Below are 14,739 nucleotides of genomic sequence, written 5' to 3'. Positions count from 1 at the left end.
AAAATGCACCCGCTGAAATTGTCAGAGAGAGGGCGGAGTGGGGTGATGGTCAGCCAATCCCGTCGTCCGCGGACCCCCTAATCCCCCTCGGATTTTTCGTTCTCGCTTTTCTAAGGGGGGGTGACCCTTTTATTATCAGTGGAGCGGGCCCCTCCTCTGGTGCACTGCAACTGTACTGCCACTGTCCCTGCGGCGCAATCCACCATCTTTTCGCGAGCGTCAGATTTAATCTCAGCCCCAAAAACAATTCAATCTTTCCACTCCTTCAAAAGCGCACACAACGCCAAGCCGCTTCGCCGGTCCTATTCCCTCCCTCCCTCTTTTTTTCTTCTTCTTCTTCAATACTACCCATTTTAATAAATCATCCTCCCCTAAACATGTCATCCTCACCGATTCTTGGTCCCGAACGAAAAAACTCCTACGATGAAGAACGTCTCGAATGGGCGACGCCCTCGGTGCCAAAGAAGTACCTCCGCCTGCCAAGGCTGCGTCGCTCGACCGTGATCCTCCTCCTCATCGATTTCCTCATCGTCGCTGTGCTCGTCCATGCCTTTTACCCGCTCATCACGCTGCTGCGTCGGAATGAGGAGCTATTCGGTGCGAGATTAACGTTGCCCCTGAATGATACCTCGTTTGGCGAGGATGTCCCCGCGCAGAGGACGATACCGAGGATTTTTCACCAGACCAGCGCGAATGAGACCATCCCTGAGGCTTGGAAGGATCTGGTCAAGAGCTGTAGGGATACTTACTCTGAGTTCGAGTATAAGGTTTGTTGTTCCTGGTGGTTAATTGAGGAGGTGGATGCTAATTGTCGCAGCACTGGACCGACGCCAAGGCTCGTGATTTTATCTCAGAAGAGTATCCTTGGTTCCTCGACACTTGGGACACTTTCCCCTTCAACATTCAGCGCGCCGATGCTATTCGATACTTTGTCCTTCACCACTATGGCGGTATCTATCTCGACATGGACACCCTCTGCAACGCAACCATCCCCCTGCACCAAATCGAGTCCGACGGCACCAAGCACCACGCTGTCTTCAAGAGCACAACACCTACCGGTGTCTCCAACGACATGATGATAACCTCTGCGCACCATCCCGCCTTCACAAAAGCCCTCTCCCGAATTCAACTCTACAACGACATAACCCGTCCCTGGGCGCACATCCTCCCGCACGTCGCAGTAATGGTCTCAGCCGGACCGCTCTTCCTCACCATGGCGCTGAAGAATTATCTGCTTGAACAGCCGTCGCTGCCTGAGACTACGATACAGGTGATCAATGCGACCGAGCTTGAACCTTATTTGACTGATTACGAGGGCGCGTCGTGGCATCATGGCGATACGAAGGCGATAATGTGGTTGGGTGATCACTCGTGGGTCTGGTACGTGCTCACTGTGGTTGGGGTGGTCGGAGGCTTGTATTTGATCAACATGCTCCTGATGAAGTGCTGGGCGCGGTTCTTTGAAAAGGCTTCCAGTGATGAGGCCAAGGATGCTATTAAGCTCACGTAGACGGGGTTATGCTTAATTACATATGACTATAATAATTTTAATGGCAGCGATGTTTCTTCACAGTCTGTGATACTTTCAATATCGCGCATCTCTGTGTCTAGGCTTCAGCAACGCTTATTGAGGTCCATTCTGACTGCCCCATTCAAGACACGCCAGCCTCGTGGCTTATCTCAACACGTCAGTGCGTTAGCCAGTCCCTCAGATTTAAATCTGACAGTCTCAAGGTCAATGCAACACTGCATGAGTTCATCAGCCGACATACGCGCGTCCAAGTTAATCTTGGTCCAGACCGTTCTGTGCCGCGGAGGAACTCAGTGAGATGACGTCGGCATAGCTCTCGGGGGAGAATAACCCCGCAAAGTAGGTTGGGCTAGGCTGTATCGGAGGGTTGTGACAGGTTTCTTGCATGTAATTGGTGTTTTTAGGGAGCTTTGTATGCAGTGCTCTCGATTGGTGCGGCCGTGAGGAGTGATGGTTGTCTAGAATCACCGAATTGATGTTGAGTCGACTTCGATTGCTTGCGCTGTGAAGAACGTCAAGATGACCAATGTTTGGTGTTGTGAGATGCGGTGCGACGCCAGCCTTACTCATCTCAGCATGACTGACACTTGGAGCTCAATGCGAGGTCCAACAATTAATGACTTTTATTACTCGCCATGCTTTCTAACCAACAATTCCGACAGCCAATCGCTACGATGACTATCCAACCTTTTACAATACATATCCTACACTGCATCATTTACTGAGACCCAGTCTCCGATGCCTCACCCTCCAATTCCTTCTTCTCCTTCTCTTTCTTCTCAATAGTCGTTTGCTTCTCCCACATAGCATGGTATCGTCCTCCCTGTGCCAAAAGCTCATTATGTGTTCCGCGTTCGACGATCTTGCCCTTGTGAAGAACGATGATCTGATCCGATGTTGTGATGGTGGAGAGGCGGTGACTGCAAATTGTTAGTCATTGTTTGAGAGAGGTTGGGAATAGACTTACGCGATGGTGATGGTTGTGCGCCCTTCGGTGACGCGCTCGAGAGCATCTTGGATCTGACGCTCTGTGTGTGAGTCGAGAGAGGCGGTTGCTTCGTCGAGGAGAAGTATGCGGGCGTCTTTGAGAATGGCGCGAGCGATGGCGATCTACAAATGTCAGTAACAAGTCCGCAATGCTTATCAGTGACGGTAACTTACTCTTTGGCGTTCACCTCCCGACAACTTCAATCCCCGCTCTCCAACCTTGGTCTCATAACCATCCGGAAAGTTGAGAATGCGCTCATGAATATTCGCCGCCTCACATGCCTTGTAAACGTCTTCCTCTGTCGCATCTGGTCTCGCGTACAGAAGATTGTACATGATGGTCGCATTAAACAGAACTGTATCCTGGGGAACGACACCGATGTTGCTGCGAAGGCTCTCGAGCTTGAGATCTCGAAGGTCATGGCCGTCAATGGTGATGGAGCCATCCGTGACGTCGTAGAAGCGGAAGAGGAGCTTGAGAGAGGTAGACTTTCCACTGCCTGATTCTCCAACAATAGCGGTCTTTGTGCCTGGGGCAACCGTGAAGTTGATGCCGTCGAGGACGGGATCTCCTTTCCTGACGTGATACGCGAACTTGACATCGTTGAAGGAGACTTCGCCCTTGGGTGAGGGCAACTGGATAGCGTCAGGCTTCTCAACTACGCCAGGTGTTTCTTTGAACTGTGCCCATTAGTAAGTATATCCAATTTTCGTTAAGGAGGGAGTACTCACGATATCAAGCAGCCGCTCAGCTTCAATGAGATTGTTCTGAAGCATGGTATAGTACGTCCCAAAGAAGTTCAAAGGACCCTGAAGCTGAACAAAGTAATTGATCAGACTCACAAACTCACCAACGGTCTGCTCTCCGATTGAAATCTTGTACGCTGAGACCGAAACAAGCAACGCCGTTCCCAGCGTGAAAATGGAACTCTGTGTGAGGTTTAGCCCGTTCAACGACCACTGCACCAATCTCTCCGCGCGTTGGAAAATAGTCACATGTTCTCTGAAGCGCGCCGTCTCGCGCGCAACAGCACAATTGTGCTGAACCGTCTCATACGCCACGATAGCATCCGTCTTAATAGCTTCCATCTCTCGAGTCTTGATAGTCATATCTCTTCGTTGTTTTCCTCGGTACTTGGCAACGTAAATTGTCAAAAAGATGTATGACCACATGATGAAGAACACAATGATCGTGTAGAAAGCATCGTATTTCACAAAGAAAATCACACCAGCGACGAAAATATCAAACACCATGGGAAAGACCTGAAAGCAGAAGCTTTCGAGAAAGGTGTTGATGGAAGCGCCGCGGCTGAGGGCGCTGGTGACTTCGCCGACTTTCTTGTTGAGGTGAAACTCCAGGGATAAGCCGAGAACGTGTTCAAACGCAGCGGAGGAGAGACGGCGGAAGAGGGACTGGGATACGGGAAGCCAGAGGAGGGATCGCGCGGCGCCGAGAACGCCTTGATTGCCTTGGAGAGCGCGATATACGACGTAGAGGATGATTTCTTTGTAGGGGATTCTGCCTTCGCCGAGACTGTCGACGAGGGTACCGAGCTGGAGAGGTCCTAGCACGTTGACGGTACGTTGGCAGATGAGGAGGATGATGCAGATTAGTACGATGGCTTGGTAGACGGGAGAACCCTTTGGCCTGTGAGTGTTAGTGGATGAGCCGAGTGTGAGTGAAGGGACTTACCAAAGGTAGGGAAACAAGACTCGGAATCCAGCAAAGTAATCTAGCCATCCTGTTCCGGAAACCTGTGTTCTTCTCGGCTCAGCCGCAGTAGGCTGAATGCTTCCATATCCCTCCGCTGCCCCATTCCCATTCTCAAGAAGTCCCCGTCTCTCCTCCGGTAAGGACTTTGGTTCCAGCGCCTTAGTCTTGTACTCCCTCAACCCCATGGCTCCGATCATCAGAGCCAGCACAAAAACTCTCGCAGCGCCGAGAATGTTGAGAGTGTCGACAAAACCAGGCGATACTCGAAGTTTCGGCTCAACGGCTGAGAGAGCAGCTGCGATGACAATCTCTGCAAGGGCACCGACGCACCATGCTGAAAGGTGAGCAGAGTTCGGATTCCACGGCCCTTCAGGGTCTGGAAGAAGGCCAGCGACGTAGTACAATAACACTCCAACAAAAGATGCCTGAAACCGGTTAGTTGTGCTTCACATGAAAGGCAGGGGGAACGTACGAGATATGCGCTAAACGCAAAGGCAACACTGCCTTTCACACCATCCTGATCCGCAAAAACCTCTCTCGTAGCAAACACCACACTCGCAATCAGCAATCCAGATAGCACGACCTGCAGAACCCAAATGCACCGCGCGTAAAACTTTCGAATCTTGTCGATGTGCTGTTTTAGATCACTGTCCAACGCGACTTTACGCGTCGTGCTGCCATGGCGGCTTATGTAGAACTGAGCGGACTGGACGCCGAGGAGCGTGACGAAGAGGGCGATGGGGTAGGCGTAGAAGCCTATCTTCAATCCGAGCTCTGCCTTTGCCATGGCTGAAGGGGGAATTGGGTGAGCGTGAGCTTGAGCTTGGGGGAGTGAGTTGAGGATGATGTCAAGGGATCGGGGTTTTGATGTTCCGAGGGTGACAAGGGGATTAGTCAGCGGATTTATCAGCGATGGCGAGATTGTTTATTTCACTTCGTCATTCTTTGGTGCGAGATTTATCGCTATATATTTTACTGATTAGTTGTTTATTTGTAGTTTTAGAAAGGGAGTTGCTACGGCTTCATCACTGCCTGGGTGTACTGAACGACTGCCATCTCACGTACGTCCTCTCTCGCCTGACATCCCTAACATGCGATATCCGTTCAAGAGCCATGAAGAACGCCTCCCGCTATGCATACCTTTTCTGGATTCAGGGATCAGCCAGTGATGATTCGAAATTCTAGTAAGGTGTTGCGCTGTGTGCAGCTGCATTGGTCGCTTTGTTTCTTGACTTGTTTGGACATGCTGCAGGTAAGGCAACTGCATGAGGCGGGGTGATGGAAACTAGGCTATGCTTTTGGTTCCAGATTGTGACAATTATGCAGCTCGACGTGTCAACCGTTGACTGAGCCGTAGGCTTACTGTCTGCCGAAAAGAGAAATCCGAGCGCACACACACTTATCGAAGTGCGCCGAGAATGTCATTCAAAAGCAGGCTGTGACGAGAGGTCTCAAATGACAAGCCCAATCGTACAGCAAGGCATAGTGGTATTAGATGGACAACACATAAATAAACTCGACCATCTCCTGCTCTCCATGATTGAACATACTCATCTTTAGTCCTTTGAAATATTTGGCTGCCCAGCATGGAACCCCTTGGTGCTTTCGCCAGTGTTGCCACCATCGTAGGGTTAATAAGACCGACGGCCAAGTTTGTCAGGTCCCTCAAAGGAATCACCTCTGACGACGGCCATGTCGCCAAAGAGATTGAAAGAATGGCGAGCGGAATACAGGCATCGGCTAGCAGTATAGACGTTTCTATAGAAGCGCTCAAAGGCCACGCCTCAAAGATTGAGAAAATGCAGCGAGCACCGTCAGAAGTCATACAGCACATTATTGACAACAAGTCCATAGACATTATCGTTTCTAATACAGAATCCATCAGAAAGCAAATGAGGGATACAACACGCGACCTCAACGATACGAATAATCGATACAAAATCTTGAGAAAGATCAGCTGGCTTTTGCTGGATAAAATGGAAGTTGAATCATTATTTCCCGAAATGCAGCTCGTCGCGTCTTGTCTCAACCTCGTTTGTCCAATCATCGGACTGGAGATAAATAGATACCTACTCAATAAATCCTCCGGCGAGGTGGCGGAGTGCCTGAAGCAGGAGATGTAAGTATAAGACCCGCCTCTTTGAGCGACAAAGTGTCTGACGCCTATAAGAGAATCCCTGAAGGGCCAGTTAAAACTAGTCGAGAAACAATATCAAAGTACAATGAAGGGCCTGTGGTCAAGTAGAACCGGAGAGTCAGACTTTGACGCTGCGACGAAATCACTTTTCTACTTATCACAGAGTGTACGACGAACGAGTTCGACACCCCAACCTGACAGAGTACCTGGCGATCGAAGGTCACCTGTCCTAGAGGCAACATTTCTGAGCCCAGCCTCCTCTCGCACCCCACAGCCGTCCCCGAGATCAAGGCGTCCTAAGCCTCATAGTCTTACAGTGCCTTCCGAAGTCCCATCGGAGGCAACACGGCATACATCCAGTAGCCCTGAGTCTTCTCGAACTCACTCAGCTCCCCCATCACCATCGCCACAGACTCCAGACACGCCTCTGACCCCGCAAAGCCCTGATACGCCCAAGTCACTGAGAATAGACACATCGGCACGTGAGAGCGAGTCGCGCGGGGGAACCGTCCAGGCAATTCCAGGGTACATACTCAACCCACGAGACCATGGGAAAGCTAACCCTGTAAAAATCGCCAAAAGCAATCATCGCGTCTTCCTTAATTATATGTCAGTCAAAACAGCGAATCAATTTGGCCTTGAAATCCAGAACCTGGACCCTAGAGAACCAAATCCCACGCATGACGACAGGCACGAAGTGGTAATGCCAGGGCCGGTGATCGGTAAGGTTACAGGTGTAAGATGGAGAAAAACGGGTTGGAAAAAGGCCATACCAATCGAGTTCCTGGTCAAAGATTGCTACCACGGTAGCAAGCGAGAAGATATCGTGCTTGGGACGATATTTGCCGACAACTTGGACGCGGCTGAGAGAGTTGGAGAATGATAGAGGAGAGGACTTCTTAGCTGATAGCTTCTTGCACACTTCCCTTGTTCATCCCAGCGATCAAATCAAAGAGAAATAGCAACATCCAGAAGAGATACATGAGGAGGTGGTTTGGACAAACAGGCACAACCCCGAAGCAAAGGGCCTGAACTTGTGAGAAATAGTGTCTGTCACTTACTGCCAGTTTCCCATGAAAAACAGACCTTGCCATCACTCCTTCGTTTGGCCAGGCTGTGGGGCTTGTTGTTATTGTGTAACACTACCAGCTGCCAGCAGCTGTAGTCACCCCAGGGAGCAAGATTCCTGACGTCAACAAGGTTTTAAGGTCCCTAAGCTAATTTAAAGTCCACTAAATCTACACTAAACTGCGCTAAATTTACCTAAGTCTCTTGTCACTTAGAAGAGAGATCCTAAGCCTTCCTTAGGCTGTCTTCACCTCCCCAATCACAACTTCTCATCTCACAACAACACATCTTCCTTCCGCATCGCATTGCAGCTCCGCCACCATGTTCTTCGAGAGCGAGCAGAAAAAAGTGCTCGCTGAGTGAGTACAACTGTCTTGAACTATGATCAAGCTACTGATCACTCTCCAGCCTCCTCAAGACAGGCGACTACTCCGATCTCACGATTTCATGTGGGAAGGATCGGTACCCCGTCCACAAGGCAATCATTTGCCCACGATCGCACTTCTTTAAGGCCGCTTGCGATGGCAAATTCAAGGTTTGTGCTTTGTGATAGCTTGTGCTGGGATTAAGGCTGACTTTTGCAGGAGGCGCAAACAGGCACCATCAACCTTCCCGACGACGATCCGATCGCAGTACGCATGATGATCGAGTATTTCTATCACGCTACGTATACGCCACCACCTAGGACGACTATCTTTCGTGATGCCGCTATCGATGCGTATCTCTCAGATACCGAATACAATGACGAGCAAGAAAAGACGAAGATGGAGCTCTATGGCGCAACTTTCATCGGCAACAAGAGGGTCAAGAGGCTCACTGCACTGCCGGAGGCTCCGACTACTCCCAGTTCTCAACCTTTTCCCTCTCTATTCGATATGCCCGCTACTGGGTTTTCTCCGCTGTCGGTCGCTTTTGCGGGAACAAGCAGAGGATTTGGCCAGGGAGGACAAGGACGCAGCTCCTTCGGAGGCTCCAACTTCGCCTCAGACCACAACCCCCCCCAAGCTTCGCCGAATCAATCATCTCCCACCCCCGGCCCATCACTTTCCACCTCAGCAGCGCCATCACCAACCCCGGCCCCGCCTCAACGACCGTTTGCTCCTCCGTTGGCTATTCCTGCCGAAAACCTCTATCTCCACGCCAAAGTCTACGCCCTCGGAGAAAAATACGGCATCAGGCCCCTCAAGACACAAGCTCTTGTCAAATTCGAGTTTGAAGCCCCCTTCCATCTTCACACCGACGACTTCTTGCAGGCAATCAGAGAAGCATATACATCAACCATTGAAACGGACCGTCCTTTTCGTGATGCTGTGGTCGCGGTCCTGAGAAGCAATAAGCATTTGCTGAAGAAGGAGTCTGTGAAGGCAATCCTCAAGGATACCACCTTGGGTTTGAGCTTTGATATGGTGATGGAATTGGCGTCGGAATGAGGGCCCGTGGATATCGAATGGAATGGTCTAAATGTACCCTAAGACACACTAAACTTACCCAAGTATTGTCATCACTTAGGAAGTTAGGTAGAAGAAACTCTGTCTCTCTAAGCCAGGTCTTTCTTATCCTTGGCATGTAGCAAAAAACCCCTTTGAACCAAGAAATATTGCAATCTTCACTCCATCAGAGATGCCTACTGGACTAGCAAATCCCAGCGCAGTCCTTCAATGTGTATTGCCATAAAACTAGTCAAGATTGTGCAATCAACGCAGTATGGCCAGTTCATCATTCATAGTCCAAACTCACTCACGCTTTTGTTGATACCAGGATGTTGTCTATGATATCTTGTGCAAACATGACAAACAACAACAAAGTGTCGAGATTTGGCCAGGCAGTAACAAGATCAGTTTGTTGTCACCGTCGCTGCCTGAATATGAACAAACATGCCTGCTATAAAAGGGACGCCTCCTCCTTCTCACTCTTCATCTTCCACCATCTTCCGCAGATACTTCTGCGAGCCTCTCCATCTGTCATCAAGACCTCCGCGACAGCATCCTGCATCAAGATCTGGAGAACTCCCTTGCATCGCAAGAAGAATAAGGCTCTTAATCTATCATGCTTCCTCAGAATTTCAATTTCGAGGTCTTTGACCACGCCGCAGATCAGAGAAGAGCCCTTGGAAAGTGAGTATCTCTAATCACACCTGGCCAAAACTCGGTTCTGACGGATAGCCTAGTCTCCTCAAAACCGGTGATTATTCTGACCTCGTCATCGTCTGTGGTCAGGCGCGCCACAAAGTCCACAAGGCAGTCATCTGTCCTCGATCGGCTTTCTTCAAAGCAGCGTGCGGCAGTGGATTCAAGGTAGCTTTGCAGTACATCTCCCTTCGAAACTCGTACTGACTTGGTACAGGAACCTCAGACAGGCGATATCGAACCGCCTGACGATGACCCGTTTGCTGTGAGCATGATGATCGAGTATCTCTATCACCAAAAGTACACTATCCCCTGGGACGCGAAACTGGTTCCGGAAGATCAGCGGTCCCCTGCAGTCACTTCCCCACCCGCAACAGCGCCGTCGAAAAGAACCCGTCATTCTTTCAGTGGTGACTCCTCCACCATCCACTCTCGTCTGCATCCGCTGCAGGGTACCTTTTTTTCCGCCCCCTCTCAGAAGAACCAGGGTCGCACGAATCTTTGGTCCTTTGTCAAAATCTGCATGTTCACTACAAGCTTTATGCATTGGGTCAAAAGTACGGCATCGAGGGCCTCCAAGATCTAGCTGTCCACAACTTTGAAGCCGAGGTTTATATGGAGTTCCAGAGCAGCAGTGTTGATCACGTTGGGGACTTGATATATGTGATGAAGGAGGTATACGCCTGTGCCGCCGAAGCAGGTCGTCCCCTTTGTGACGCTATTGTGAGAATTCTGAAATCGAAGCCGAAACTTTTTGAGAGGGAGGACATGAAGGAGTTTCTGAAGGAAGAGGGCTTGGCCTATGATATGGTGATGAGCTATGTGCACGATACTTTGATAAGAGGGGAGGGACGACGGTTCAAAAATTATATAATAAATCCCTAGTGTAGCCAAGACCCCCAAACTTTCAGGCTTACAGTCTGTGGCGAATCTTTAAACCTTGCCCGACTCCTCATTCCCTGTGACATGTACAACAAAACATCCAACGCAAAGTCAGTAACCCGCATAACCTCCCGCACCACCACATGATCCAACAGCAAGATATCCTGCTCAATCATCTTGACAACCACATCCCTCAAGCCCCTATCTTCGCTGACCGTTGAAGTATACACCTCCTCCACCGCCCCCCAAAGTCGTCGACCCCAACATTCCCACTCTGGATTTCACTCTCAAACTTTCTCTTGGCTTCCTTCTTCAGGCCTTCTATTCTGTACTTCTCCCCCAGCGCGTAAACCTTTGCATGCAGGCTTAGCTGCGATGACGGGATAAATTCGTCGACCTTCCAGCTTGCCCATTTACGCTCTTTGAACCGTTTTATCGTCTTTCGTTCGACGAATTCTGCCCCGAAAAGCTTCATACGATAGCGTTCGCTAGCATCGTAGTCTGTATCTGAAAGCTCTGCCTCAACATCGTCATCGTGTTCCTGCATTTGTTTTGTTTCGGGGGTGTATTCGATGTTGTATATATATCCAATCATCTTTTGTACCGCGGCGGGATCATCATCCGGGAGCATTATCTCCCCATTTGATTCCTGTTACTCTGAGTCATCCATTTTGCGAACCACATGTAGCTTAACGTTTGTATTACCTTAAATCCACTATCGCATGAGACGTCAAAGAATTTAGATCGAGCGCAAATGATGTTCCTGTGAACTCGATACCGGTTGTTGCCGCAGACGATGGTCAAGTCAGAATATTGCCCGGTCTTGAGCATTCTGTTTTACAAGTCAGCAAGAAAAATCAGTCTTGAAGAGTGACGAAATCTTACGCGGGAAGATCTTTCGAATACTCGTGCATCCTCTGGTTTGTGCTAAAAAGCGGTGGTGGGCTGCTCTCTTGTCTGTAGTCCATAGGTTCCCCCATGGTGGATAAGTTAAGATACATAAAGTACGCGGAAGATTTGCCCGTGCCCTAGGCCTTGAAATATATATTTGGATAAAGCTTTTGTTTACCGAGTCAAAAATTATAGATTTCATTCAAGAAACTTCACTTTGCGATATCGCACGCTTGAGACTGAAGTTTAATCGCTCGAAGGCTTCGTGTACATGAAGATGGGTCAAGCTAGTTGGTGATGAATCTTAGAAGTTTATTGCCGAAATAACTAATCTATAGGCTTAAGCTAAACTAGGTCTACCTAAATTCTTCATCTTTTAGGGTCAAAATTTGTTTGCGTGTGTGTTAGAGGGAGGGGGGATTGTGTCTGCACGAAAGATCTGTATTAGGTTTGGCGAGTCTGGCAACTGTATCGTTCCTAATAAATGTGACACCATAGTCGTCACCGTTGATACTGGAAGTTCTATCGTGCTTCCGTGGGGGTAAGTGAATATTGAGCTTGTTATCATCCGACGTTTGTTTCGGAATCAAGAGGTGGGTTAGGATGGCCGGATCCAAGTCGTGAGGGTCTGCGATGAACACCTAGCAGACATTTCTCTATCCGGCGCGATGAAGTGAGGCGATCTTCATGAGAACATCATGTCCAAGCTCACTCCCTTTGGCGAAAGCTGCAAAAGCCTCGTGATTGAGTAGTCCAAGATTCTCCTCCACAGTTTTGACAACGACATCTCGAAGTCCACGATCTTGGTCGATCGTAGAGGTATACACTTCCTGCGCTGCGAATTTGAAGTCCTCAGTCTGGGCGTATGCTTTCGCCAACGTCTTAAACTTGCCGACCGCAATAGTCTTTAAGCCTGGAATCCCATATTTCTCGCCGAGGGCATAGACCTTGGCGAAGAGACGGAGGTTCGAAGAAGGGCCGATTCGAGCCCCAAGCTTAAGAACTTGTCCCTTTACTTTCCGACGGCCCACGAATCTGTGGCCCCTAGATTCCAGGAGTTGTTTCTCTTCGTCGCCGTATTCAGTTTTTGACAGCTTTTCCTCAACAAAGTTTCCGTCCTCTGGGATGTAGGGGTAGCCGGCGAGGTCGAGGTTGTAAAAGTAATAAACCATGATGCGCACTGCGCTGTGATCATCATCTGGCAGGTTAATCATACCCTCCAAGCCCTCCTGTATTCATCGTCAGTCTTACGTACAGGCCCGAGAGATATATTGACTTACCTTGAAGTTTCCATTACGAGCGGCGGTGAAAAAAGAAGACCGGGGGCAAACAATAGCTTTGTGAACACGGTGAGAGTCCCCTTTACAAGTAATGGTCAGGTCTGAATACAATCCGGTTCTGTAGAGCCTGACATAAGAATTAGCTTTTAGCTTTAAATCATAAGCAGCAACTCACTCAAAGAGGGATTTGCCGAGCATTTCATAATACTCGGTCTTATTTTCTGATGCCATATTGGGCAAGAATCGATAACCTTGATTCAAGGGAACGGTGTTGGAAGTTGGGTGTTGTCGAAGGGCTTGCTGTTGGTTGTCGAAAGGTGAAGAGTTTGTCGGGTCGAAACATCAGCGGTGGACAGGTAAGTAATGAGACAACCTGAGTGGCATACTGCCACTGTGAGTCTTATGTGAGTATTGACACTGCCAACCCATCACAACTGACTAACCTGGGACTTGACAGTGGAAATGAATGTGAACATGCTGACAATAACCTCACACCCTCCGTCGCATCCCCTTTGACTATGATATATTTAGCTCACTTATATCATTGCGGCGCGAGCAATGCCTCTCAATTCTTCTTCTCGCTGGTCTGCCTACTCTCGCGTCGGAGACTCCCCTTCTCGCTCTCGAGTTCGTTGTTCGCGAGGACGATATGCAGACCTCTCTCCTTCCATTAAGTCTTGTAGTAGGATAACTTTGACAGAAATAGCCCTGTGTTCCTCCATATCTATAAAGTCTCCCTTAGTATCCATGGTCGCGTTGGTGTGCTGTTAGGCTGCAAAAGGACTTATTGTCATGAGTACAATGCTCTTGCATTACTCGAGGATTTGATGCATGCTTATGTTCAATACAACTTTAAAGCTAGACTGGATTGGGACAAAGAAGTGTGAATCTCAGTTGGATCTTTTATGGCTGGGTCGCTTAGGCAAGGTTGATGTGTCTTGTTCCTGTGAGTATCTCGTATGTTCACCCGAACAGCTACCGCAAAATTACTTGGATGTTCATCTGTTCCTAGTCTATGTAATTTAATGGCATGCAACTTGTCTCCCCCAAGCTTTCACACTGCTCATCCTTATTGCATAATACCCTTTAAGCTCTGGACTACCTTTGCATATGCGAAATCTCTAGCCTCAGGCCTAAACGTCTTTGGGTTCGTAGTCTTATCGCAGCCATGAGCCCCCTCGATCCTGACAATCTCAACATCACGACCAGCCCGCTCCAATTTCTCCCCGAAAACTTCAATCTCGGGCGTGAATATATCCCCAGAAGAAGCAACAAGAATAACATGCTCTGGAAAGGAAGTTCCGTCGGCATACATCGGTGATGCCTTGGGCGACTTGCGGTCTTCAACGCGCGGTACGTACGCGTCAGCAAGAAGATGCTGGAAGGATACGGGAAGAGGTCGGATGGGCTCCGGGACCGTCTTATTTTCCGGCGGAATGGAGAAGTCAACGCCTGGATAGAAAGCGTATACCGCCCTGATGTTCATCTTGAACTCACGCCTCAGTTCAGATGATGCAACAAGCGCTAGGTTTCCTCCAGAACTAAACCCCGACAACGCAACCTTGTCAAGATCAAACATTTGTGCCTGACTCTCAACCCATCTGAAAGTATCTTCAGCGTCTTCAATGGCTCCGGGAAGGGGATACTCGGGTGCTTTTCGGTAGTCAGCATCAAGAACCAAGATATTGTTCTCTGTAGCTATTTTCTCGCAGAATTGATGGTCCATGCCGAGATTCGGGAGGCAATAAGCGCCGCCGTGCCAATTGATCACGAGACCATATTTCTTAGTGTCGTTGTAATTGTTTGGGTAGTAGACCCAAGCGTTAATGAAGCGAGTAAGGTCGCGGGAGGGAATGCGGATGAGTTTGCGGACGCATGTCGGTGAGGGCGTGAAGTGAGCACGGGTGAAGATGTAGTTTATGAAACGGATAAGAGTGACAATTGTTTTAAGGCGTATGTACTGCCAGAAGGTATGGTTTGCCATCGTTATTGTCGTCGAAGCGTTTGGGGATTTAGAGGATTCATGAGGCTCTGCGTTCCCTTCATGGCGTTGGCTAAGATCGCCTTTTATGATAAGCCTTGATTGCCGATCAGCCCGTGAGGGAAGGGAATTGAGGTTAGTG

General features: G+C 49.2%; 8 protein-coding genes; 4 read left to right on the top strand and 4 right to left on the bottom strand.

The window, feature by feature from the left end:
- Positions 1 to 377: 377 nt before the first annotated feature.
- On the top strand, positions 378 to 1,510 carry FFUJ_11378 (related to SUR1-required for mannosylation of sphingolipids; the record flags this gene model as incomplete). XM_023570269.1 has 2 exons in its annotated part: positions 378 to 767; positions 818 to 1,510. The coding sequence occupies 2 exons, from the start codon at positions 378 to 380 to the stop codon at positions 1,508 to 1,510; spliced, it is 1,083 nt and encodes a 360-aa protein (XP_023437405.1).
- A 739-nt stretch (positions 1,511 to 2,249) lies between these two features.
- Positions 2,250 to 5,019, bottom strand: FFUJ_11377 (related to vacuolar membrane protein HMT1 (heavy metal tolerance protein); the record flags this gene model as incomplete). XM_023570268.1 has 6 exons in its annotated part: positions 2,250 to 2,451; positions 2,499 to 2,641; positions 2,693 to 3,199; positions 3,251 to 4,166; positions 4,212 to 4,657; positions 4,705 to 5,019. The coding sequence occupies 6 exons, from the start codon at positions 5,017 to 5,019 to the stop codon at positions 2,250 to 2,252; spliced, it is 2,529 nt and encodes an 842-aa protein (XP_023437404.1).
- A 799-nt stretch (positions 5,020 to 5,818) lies between these two features.
- FFUJ_11376 (uncharacterized protein) lies at positions 5,819 to 7,252 on the top strand (the record flags this gene model as incomplete). XM_023570267.1 has 2 exons in its annotated part: positions 5,819 to 6,351; positions 6,403 to 7,252. The coding sequence occupies 2 exons, from the start codon at positions 5,819 to 5,821 to the stop codon at positions 7,250 to 7,252; spliced, it is 1,383 nt and encodes a 460-aa protein (XP_023437403.1).
- Positions 7,253 to 7,758: 506 nt separating this feature from the next.
- Positions 7,759 to 8,867, top strand: FFUJ_11375 (uncharacterized protein; the record flags this gene model as incomplete). XM_023570266.1 has 3 exons in its annotated part: positions 7,759 to 7,796; positions 7,846 to 7,972; positions 8,022 to 8,867. The coding sequence occupies 3 exons, from the start codon at positions 7,759 to 7,761 to the stop codon at positions 8,865 to 8,867; spliced, it is 1,011 nt and encodes a 336-aa protein (XP_023437402.1).
- A 616-nt stretch (positions 8,868 to 9,483) lies between these two features.
- Positions 9,484 to 10,149, top strand: FFUJ_11374 (uncharacterized protein; the record flags this gene model as incomplete). XM_023570265.1 has 3 exons in its annotated part: positions 9,484 to 9,551; positions 9,605 to 9,731; positions 9,781 to 10,149. 3 exons carry the CDS (start codon positions 9,484 to 9,486, stop codon positions 10,147 to 10,149), a joined length of 564 nt encoding a protein of 187 aa, XP_023437401.1.
- Positions 10,150 to 10,638: 489 nt separating this feature from the next.
- On the bottom strand, positions 10,639 to 11,425 carry FFUJ_11373 (uncharacterized protein; the record flags this gene model as incomplete). XM_023570264.1 has 3 exons in its annotated part: positions 10,639 to 11,094; positions 11,151 to 11,277; positions 11,331 to 11,425. 3 exons carry the CDS (start codon positions 11,423 to 11,425, stop codon positions 10,639 to 10,641), a joined length of 678 nt encoding a protein of 225 aa, XP_023437400.1.
- A 567-nt stretch (positions 11,426 to 11,992) lies between these two features.
- On the bottom strand, positions 11,993 to 12,847 carry FFUJ_11372 (uncharacterized protein; the record flags this gene model as incomplete). XM_023570262.1 has 3 exons in its annotated part: positions 11,993 to 12,565; positions 12,617 to 12,734; positions 12,792 to 12,847. The coding sequence occupies 3 exons, from the start codon at positions 12,845 to 12,847 to the stop codon at positions 11,993 to 11,995; spliced, it is 747 nt and encodes a 248-aa protein (XP_023437399.1).
- Positions 12,848 to 13,685: 838 nt separating this feature from the next.
- FFUJ_11371 (related to esterase/lipase) lies at positions 13,686 to 14,600 on the bottom strand (the record flags this gene model as incomplete). The annotated part of the gene is made up of 1 exon (XM_023570261.1): positions 13,686 to 14,600. One exon carries the CDS (start codon positions 14,598 to 14,600, stop codon positions 13,686 to 13,688), a length of 915 nt encoding a protein of 304 aa, XP_023437398.1.
- Between the last annotated feature and the right edge of the window lie 139 nt (positions 14,601 to 14,739).

This window comes from Fusarium fujikuroi, chromosome FFUJ_chr11 (genome assembly GCF_900079805.1).
Source record: "Fusarium fujikuroi IMI 58289 draft genome, chromosome FFUJ_chr11".
Lineage (NCBI taxonomy): Eukaryota > Fungi > Ascomycota > Sordariomycetes > Hypocreales > Nectriaceae > Fusarium > Fusarium fujikuroi.
The sequence above is the reverse complement of the archived record's forward strand: the minus strand, read 5'-3'. Positions and strand labels throughout refer to the sequence as shown.